The sequence below is a fragment of the Phascolarctos cinereus genome, unplaced genomic scaffold (assembly GCF_003287225.1).
Source record: "Phascolarctos cinereus isolate Bilbo 61053 unplaced genomic scaffold, phaCin_HiC Scaffold_3;HRSCAF=262, whole genome shotgun sequence".
Classification (NCBI taxonomy): Eukaryota; Metazoa; Chordata; class Mammalia; order Diprotodontia; family Phascolarctidae; genus Phascolarctos; species Phascolarctos cinereus.
This window is the reverse complement of record NW_027555736.1, coordinates 82942194-82951136: the sequence shown is the minus strand read 5'-3', so window position 1 is coordinate 82951136 and position 8943 is coordinate 82942194. Positions and strand designations below refer to the sequence as shown.

General features: G+C 41.2%; 1 protein-coding gene across 3 annotated transcripts; it reads right to left on the bottom strand.

Moving 5' to 3' along the window:
• Positions 1-412: 412 nt before the first annotated feature.
• Positions 413-8724, bottom strand: LOC110192725 (protein IFIT1 homolog B-like). Of its 3 annotated transcripts, XM_078151008.1 has the most exons (4): positions 8288-8724; positions 7627-7770; positions 4006-4075; positions 413-2199 (listed from the first exon to the last, which is right to left on the bottom strand). In XM_078151008.1, exons 3-4 carry the CDS (start codon positions 4053-4055, stop codon positions 906-908), a joined length of 1344 nt encoding a protein of 447 aa, XP_078007134.1. In that variant the 5' UTR covers positions 4056-4075; positions 7627-7770; positions 8288-8724; the 3' UTR covers positions 413-905. The 3 variants fall into 3 exon arrangements, with proteins under 3 accessions (XP_078007134.1, XP_020819729.1, XP_020819730.1); XM_020964070.2 differs by lacking the exon at positions 4006-4075 and having other exon boundaries at positions 8288-8721; XM_020964071.2 differs by lacking the exons at positions 4006-4075; positions 7627-7770 and having other exon boundaries at positions 8288-8717.
• Between the last annotated feature and the right edge of the window lie 219 nt (positions 8725-8943).

Sequence of the window (8943 nt, the reverse complement as noted above, 5' to 3'; positions counted from 1 at the left end):
GAGAAAAAATGAGGGGAAGAGAGAGACAGACAGACAGACAGAAAGTGGAACCAGATGGGAAATGCATGACTATATTTTGTGACAGGTGGTGCAGTGGACAAGAGCAGTGCTTAGAGTCAGAGGACCTGAATTCAAATCCAGCCTCAGATGCTTACTAGCTATGTGACCCTGGGCAAGTCATTTAACACTGTTTGCCTCTATCTCCTCATCTGTAAAATGAGCTGGAGAAGAAAATGGCAAACCTCTCCAGTATCTTTGCTAAGAAAACCCCAGATGGGGTCTCAGAGAGTTGGACACGAATGAAATGATTCAACAACAACAATGCTTTCCCAAAAGTTTTAGAATAGTGAATAGCATTGAACTTACTTTTTTTTTTCTTAATCCACAATAAACAACTGGATGTTGGGGCTGATTGATTATTCATTCTTATTTATTTGCACACTTCTTTTTTTATTTTTTGTTCAAACTTAATAAATATCAAAACTGCAAATATTTAAGAACCCATAGCAGATATGGAATAAAATCATGTATGAACCCATAACATTTAATATAGTAGAAGCAGAGAATTAACAGATGAGGAATGAATATGAAATGTGCTTCCTTTGTGTCGCTCTCCAAGACTACCTGAGGTTTCACTACATTTGGCTCTATCTTCTTCTTTTATGCATAGTTGTATGAGATGTTGCAGTCTGGCTGATCCTATTGTGTCAAAGACTTTTAAAAGCAGTACTGTAAGAAATAAGTACTGATTGACCATTGAGACAGATTTCCCAAACAAACTTGGTGCACTCAGTTACATGTCACAGGGTGTCCATAGATTCTTCATTCCCAGGATCTCATCTCTGAGCTTCACAATTCTTTGACTTCTTACATTTCTCATGGACAAAATCTAGGAGAAGTAAATACTACACATCATCTCTACCTTGACGAACTTGCTTTGCAGCTAGTTTCCTCATAGCAGTTAGAAGAAGGGACCTTACATATGTCTCTTTTTCTATTTTTAATCCTTCCAAGTAGTGATGGAGGGCATTATCCTCAGACCTCCTGTGAAATTCCTGAAAGCGGCCATAATAGTAGTGGATCTCTTGCCTTCTCACATCCTCAAGTTGCTCCATGTGCAATACTCTCTGGAAGTTTTCTTCTGCATTTGTATAGTCACCAGCTTCTGCATACATTTTGGCCAAGTCTATATAAGCCAACACAAACTGAGGCTTGTACTCGATTGCCTTTTTAAAGTGACGCAAGGCTAATGCAATTATTCTGTCAAAAAGTTCTCTCCTTTGAGGATGGCTTTTTAGAGTTCTTTTTATCTGAAGCATTTGATCCTTATAACAAAGTCCCATCTGGTGATGCAGGAGAGCAGATGATGGTATTTCCTGCAAAGCGAGTTTGGAAAAATGAAGAGCTTTCTCTAGGGAGCCTTTTATTCGGTAAAATTTGGCTGCATAGCGAAAGACATAGGGCTGTGATGATCTGGCTTTTAAAGCCTCTTCAATGTACCTTTCTCCCTCCTCTGGATTTTGTTCCTGAAGTTTCAGTGCAAGAAGAGCCTTAATATAAGCATCTTCTGGATTGAGTCTGACTGCCCGTCTTAGGGGTTCCAGAGAAACACTATGAGGATCCCCTTGGAAATAGCTATCCAGACGGTACATCACAATCGCAAATCCAGTGTTAAATTCAGGGTTGTCTGGCTCTAATTGAAGAGCCTTTTGGAAACAGTCTCTGGCCCTTTCATAATACCTCCCTCCAAACTTGAGTAGGGCCCACCCTTCCTCACAGTCAATTTCTGGAAGCTCCACTCTATAGCGGGAGGGACTTGAAAGCACCATGCAACTTTCTTCTACCTTGTCCAGGTAAGTCTGAGCTTCTAGGAGTCTGCCCATGTGATAATAGATCCAAGCATAGTTTCCCCAGACCACAAGACTTTGTATTTCTGCTTGTTCACCATGGTCCTGTTGGATTAATTCTTCAGCCCTTCTCAAGCTTTCCAAGGCTTCCTCATTTTGTCTTTTCAGGTGCTTTACATAGGCCAATGTGCTATATATTCCCACACTGAATTTTGTGCCCAGGAAGGTAATCTCCTGCAAAATTCTGTCCTCTAAATCAGGTAGATCAAGGTCTTCCCTTGGTAAATCCCATGTGAAGTGACATCGCAACTGGACCAGAGCATCCCTCATGGGATTTCTCTCAGACATCTCACTGTGGACACAAAGAGTATTCTATCAGTAGTTGAGAATAGCCAACATTATCACCCCAAACCCTGTAACATCCATTATACTTTCTTTCAGTTCCCTTCCTGCCCTATATTCCTGAGCCATGACTGGATAATAGTGGTTACCCTCTTACTGCTATCTCTTCTTTTAGGGACAGGGGTTCTTAACTACTTTTATGTCATAGTCTGCTTTATCCGTTTGGTGAAGCTTATGACCTCTTCTCACAATAATAATTTTATATGCATAAGACAAGATATAGAGGAATTATAAAGGAAACCAGTTCTAATGATATGTAGTTATCAAACTATTCTTTTAAAACAATTCATGAAACCTAAGTGAAAAACCTTTGTTCTAGAGGGATCAGTACAGGTGTATTGCTGAAATATGTCCATATCTCCATATCACTCAAAGCTCTATGTAGTAGAGAGAAGGAAGCAAGAGTTTCAGGAACCTCCCTTTCTTACCTGCAGGAGCTGATATCTCACCCTCTGTAAGTGAACTACTATGGGAGGGGTTTTGAAATTAAAATTAGTCAATTTATGAATTCCTTTCTTGTGCCAGAAAGGAAAGAAAGAAATAAACATTTAAATAACACCTACTATGTGACAGGTACTATGCTAAGTGCTTTACAAATATCTGTGTAAAGTCACCAGCCTCAGTCCCTCCCCTGGAGCCATCTGGGTCCAGTGGCAAGATACAGATCAGGAGGACTGGAGATGGCCCTGGATGCTTTTTAAGCTCAAGTCTTTCCCAGACCTATTTCAAGCAGAGTCAGATGTGGTTTGTCACAGGATATAAAGACACCCATGACAGCACCCCAATGAATCCCTTACTTAGCAGGTACATGGGGGCTGGGGAGTGGGATGGGGCTCCTCAGGACGGAAAATCTTTGCTTGCTTCTGCACAATCACAATCTCCCCATGTCAGGGCAGGTACCCTAAGAGGCTAAAATATATGTCAGCTCATCCTGACTGAGATGAATGAAAAGCCTGAGAAACAGAGTTTCTGGGTAATTAATAATCAATTTATTAATTAGGCTAGCACATAATAAATCTAAATCAGTGGTTCTCTCAAAAAGCGAAGACCCTGCATGGAAGCTACTGAATGTTAAAATGCCCTTAGAAAAGGGGGTGTTCCTGAGGTTGAAAATCAATTCTGATTGGTTAACATTTAAAGAGAGAATGAATATTATAATGAGAGGCCTGGGGGTGGGGAATAACTTGACTTTGATTATGTCAACACTCTTGGGCAAAGAGACTCGTCTTCACCCAGACCACTTAACCAAGGCCCCTTCCAGCTCTGATATTTTACAAACTCTTGTTATAATATAAAGTATGTCCTTATAACATATGTATACCATCTAAAATATGGGGCTATCCAGAGCAGGGAAGAATAATGAATAAATTAATGAATTGTATTTCCACTCCTGTTCCGCAAGCTAATTAAGTTATGGTTTCTCAATCAACCAATCAAAAAGTACTTTCTGAGCTTCTACTAAGGGATAATCACTTGTTATGGGAAACAAATGGCAGATAAGATAATGGTCCTGGCTCACAAGCGATCTTTATTCTTGATTTCTGCCATTAATAAATGAAAGTGTCTTCACATTTCATATCCCAAAGCCAGGCTGAGCAAATATGCTGGTATTAGGCAGTCTTTTAGATAAATGGGACCTAAGCACTGGCCTAAAAGCTAATCCTCACTGCTAATCACCTACTTGGGCTAACTGACCATGTTTATTGAATAATGCAGCAACCTGAAACTTTACCTTCTCTAGCACAGACACATTTACCTTCCTATTGAAATGCAGCTCTCCCAGAGATTCAGAAGAAAACACATCATCCTGGGATAGCGATCAGTACCTGATTGAATTAAAATCAGGATGTGGGTTGACTAACCACTGGAAAATTAGCCTCCCTGGCTGGATAGGCAGCCAACTTTAATCAGCTTATCTGGTCTACAATGCTGCCTACTCAGGTAAGTCCCATGGGCATAATCCTGGGCCATCAGGCATACAAACACCAAATATTTTCATGTCCCATTAACTCTAGTTAAAGCCAAAGGCAGCCTAGTATAGTGGTAAGCACATTTGAACTTGGAATCAGAAGACATCGATTTGAATCCCAGTGTTGCTAGGTGATAGTTATTTGACTATCAATAAGTTATTTAACCAATGATATCAGGAGGGTAACGTCTTGACTTGTGTGTGAATTGGATTTAAGTGAGTTAGAGCTCCACAAAAGTCATAAGCCTCACTCTCTCCTCCAGAGTCATCCAAAGTCCAGTGGCAAGACAAAGCTAAATGGACTGGTTATGTGCCCAAGACAAGTGAATGTCTTTGGCCTTTCTAAATTAAAGTCTTTCGGAGGTCTCAGTTTGTCTGAGGCAAAGCCCCTTTAATGACTAAGGGCTAGATAAAAATTAGGACAAAAGAGGGCCTAATTTACCCACAAAAATATCAGTGTGGGAGGGTAAGAGTCTCAAAGTTTCTGGCCAGAACAGGAAAACAATTGCTATTTACAGTAGTTCTAAGCTATCAAAAGCTAAACAATGAGCCACAGAGGCTTGGGCTGGGGGCTACTACTGGCCATTCAACAGAAGCCCAGAGTAATTTGGTTTTAAAGGTATACTCAGGTAGCACCCTTTGAAACACTAGGCGCTTTTTAAAAGTCCTTTGGACGGACAACAGTAGCAAAGTCTACATTCAACCTTGGTTATCTCATCTGTAGCACTTTTGCTGGCTAAAACATCATATTGTCGTAAAGCCAAAAGAAAAGAAGTGTTCTAAATGTTTCACAAGTAAAACTATACAAAATGAGGGCTTTTAAGCATTCTTGATGAAAAGACCACTTAACAGAAAATTTGACTTTCAAATACAAGACTCAAGAGAAGCATGAAGAGGAGGCCAGAGTGCACACCTTCCAGGAATTGCACAGGCAGACTCACCTTGGAATTACTGTCACACGCGCGCACACACACACACACACACACACACACACACACACACACACTCAGAAGAAAAATTCTATCTGTGCCCTCTATTTCCTAAAATCTTCCTAGGCTCTCCCTACCCAGTAGAACATAAGCAACTTGAGGGGAAGGGCTATTGTCCCTCTTTTTGTCCCTAGTTTCTTAGGCCTTTTCCTTACTGCTTATTAAGAAATCTGAAAATCTGAAGCAGTATCCCTGACTGCTCAGATGCCCACTTAAACCACAGGAGATCTCCAGGTGTTTGCCACTCCCTATTTTTGGAAGCCACATTGCTTTGTTTATCTTTTCAGAAAGAAGAAGAAATTTGGGAAAGGATAGACTCTCACCTGGAAGGATGATATTTAGGTTCCCTGATAAAGAAAGAAAGGGAGAAGAGGAGTAAGAAGACTGCTATATATAAGGTCCACAGGAAGGCCCACCACCTCCAGCCCAGTCTCCACTGGCAGGACCTCACGTTGGTAAACTGGTCTAGAGCTGATATCTCTGAGTAACAGCAGTGTGGTAAGCAGGGTTTTTCAGTCATGCCTACTTGCCTGGGCAGTCAGGGGTCTTGCTTTCACTCTGTGCCCAAGAGCAGATGGTTCATGTTCTTTGTCTTAATATAAAACTATGTATGAATGCCACATTTATCAGCCTCTGTCAGAGGAGCAGAGGAAGAAAGAGACTGAGAGGGAGAAAAGACTCCCTTGCCCTCACCCCTCTTCGTGAAGGCCCAGTGTTGGTCTGAATGGCAGGAAGAAACTCCTGCTCTAACAAATTCACCTTGCTTCCTTTCTCATCTATCTGATGCCAGTTCCTGAAGGTTGAAAATCATATCACCACAGACACATAACCCCTCTTTTATTGTTGTTTTTAAAATTAATTTATATACATTAATAAGAAAAAAACTGATTTGTGGGTTTGTTACTTCCCTGTCAAGAAATCTGACTCTGCGGGCAGGCAGGCAGGTGGCGCAGTGGATAGAGCACCGGCCCTGAAGTCAGGAGAACCAATCTGGCCTCAGACCAAACACTTACTAGCTGTGTGACCCTGGGCAAGTCACTTAACCCCAATTGCCAAAAAAAAAAGAAAAGAAAAGAAAGAAAGAAATCTAAGTCTGTTTGTCATCATCACTGAATGAGTCCCCACTAGTGTACAATATGTACTTGCTGATTTATGAGTAGGAGGTCCTATATAACTAAAGACAAAAGAAAATGATCCAGATTCTAAAAGGGAGAAAGATGCAGAGAGACACAAAGATTAACAGACAGATATACATTGAGAGGAAGGAAGGAAGGAAGGAAGGAAGGAAGGAAGGAAGGAAGGAAGGAAGGAAGGAAGGAAGGAAAAGAGGGAAGGAAGGAAGGAAGGGAAGAAGAAAGAATAACACAGAGGCAAATAGGGTCAAAGAGAGAGAAACAGAGTGGAAAAGAAAATCAGGTATAGAGATATAGACAGTGAAAGATAAGGAGAGAAAGTTGAAGGAGTAAATACAAGACTGAATGATAGGGGGGAAAAGATACTTCAATAGAGACAAAAACAGAGATCCAGAGGGAAAGAAAAACAAAGAGAAATAATCACCAGAGACAGATACTTAGAGACAAAAAGGAATACAGGGGGGCAGCGAGGTCTCGCAGTGGATAGAGCTTTGGTCTTGCAGTCAGGAGGACCTGAGGTCAAATCCAGCCTCAGACACTTGACACTTAATAGCTGGGCAAGTCACTTAACCCTAATTGCCTCACCAAAAAGCAAAAAAAAAAAAAAAAAAAAGTAATAGAGTAAATGTAGTAGAGACTGCATCTTCCATTTTCCCCCTTCCTTCTTCTCTCTAGCTCTTTCCCTTTGGCATCCAAGCATAAACAGGTTGCTACTATATTGTACATAAAACAAAACTTCACCTGACCCTATTGACCCTTAGAGTTTTATCACCTGAAGCCAAAATGAATCTCCTCCCATCTGGCCACAGCTCAATGTATTGGGTCACTTATAGAACATGAAACGCACTTAAGAAAAGTACACGGTCTGGGGCAGCTAGGTGGCACAATGTATAGAGCACCGGCCCTGAAGTCAGGCCTCAGACCAAACACTTGACATGCTTACCAGCTATGTGACCCTGGGCAAGTCATTTAACCCCAATTGCCAAAAAAAAAAAAAAAAAGAACTGCTGGGTCACTGATGGAGGTAAGGAAATTAATTTGCTACACCTGTAAATATGGCACAAAGCAAAGGGACAAGTATGTTCTATTGCCCACAGGAAGAAGCCATTATAAAATATTGATTATGGAATCTCCAGGAGTGCTAATGCAGAGGAATTGCCTCCATCAGAAATTTAGGCTGCCTAAAAATGAGCTCATATGTTGATACAAGCTCAGCAAAGAATATTGACTAGAAATTTTGAATGCAATCAACGGCTTAAGAGGGAGAAGCAGAGAAAGACCCTTACCTCATGGCTCTGTGTATTCCTGTCTGTGATCTTGAAGAGCTGTAACCCAGCATGATTTGTGCTCCAATTAATAAGGTGGTATCTTGTGGCTTACCATGGAAAATTGGTGCAGTAAACATGAGTGTGTATGCAAGATAAGGAGACCTGTTAATGGATAACATGTGTTTGGGGTGAGGAGAAGGGAGTGAAAACACACCAGGAAAAAAAAGTAAACAAAATATAAAGCAGAATTACATCTAAGCTAGAGTCCCATTTGGGGGAAAGGAGCATTTAGATAGTAAATAACAGCAGCTGTGAAAGAGGTCTGGCTGAAAGGAAAATCTCTCACATGGGGCAGATGATTTGGAAGACATTTAGGAAAAGCAGTTTTACCTAAAGGTAGACTTTCTGGTGAAAGTCAATGTGGCCTAAAGAATCAAGAATGAGAACTTGGGGGAGCTGGGATCTAGTCCCAATTCCATTTCTGCCACACTGTGAAATCCTTACAAAGTCAGTGAGTTCTGAGTGCCTAGTGGTGACGCAGTCTACATTCCCCATTTGAAATGGAAAGTAAGAGTACTAGGTATTCATCTTTCACAAAGTAGCAGGAGGAAAGTGCACTGACTTGCAAGTCAGAAAACGTGGGTTACCTCATTTTTATAAGATTTATTGCCCATGTTACCTTGAATAAGACGTCTCTGTTAGGGATCTGTAAGGATGTAGAGGGCCGCAGACAGTTCACGAGATCTCACTGAAGGGCTGAGGCCCCTCTCGGGTGCTGGTCCGTGTACAGATTGCCTGGTTCCCTGCTCCGTCCTATGCATCTCTAACTTCCCTAGTTACTCATTAGTCATTAACAGTGTATTTGTGATTGGTGGTAGGTAAGTGCACGGACTGTGCATGCACTGTCCTTGAGCACAGCATGGGCTATACGTCATTGTAACTTGAGAAAGAGTTCCTGTTATTTTACTATATAAGTAAGTGCCTTGCTAAAAATAAACAGAGTTGCTGCCGTCTTCTCTCCCGCCTCAGCAGTGCGTGCTCAGAGTGAAAGATGGTCTTGATTCTTCAGGTGATTGGTAAATCCTAGGTCCTAGGTAGGCTCTGTAGCCGAGTGAACTAGTTGTGCTCAACACGTCTCCATTCATTGAACCTCAGTTTCCTAATCTGCAAAATGAGGATATTGCATTAGATGTTTTTTAAAGTACCTCCCAGCTCTTATATTATCATCCTGTTCTTATTACAGTCATGGCAAGAATAGAGATTTTCTGAACTTAGGCTAAAAATGCAAAATGAGGAAAGAAGAAACAAAATTGAGGCATGTACTAAAACAAAGCA

Excerpts from the sequence above, each read along its gene's own strand:
- LOC110192725 (XM_020964070.2), bottom strand. The coding sequence starts at position 7,745 with ATGTTTACTGCACCAATTTTCCATGGTAAGCCACAAGATACCACCTTA. Across the intron at positions 2,200-7,626 it reads GGAATACACAGAGCCATGAG|TGAGATGTCTGAGAGAAATC; the intron begins GTAAGGGTCTTT and ends TTGTGTCCACAG.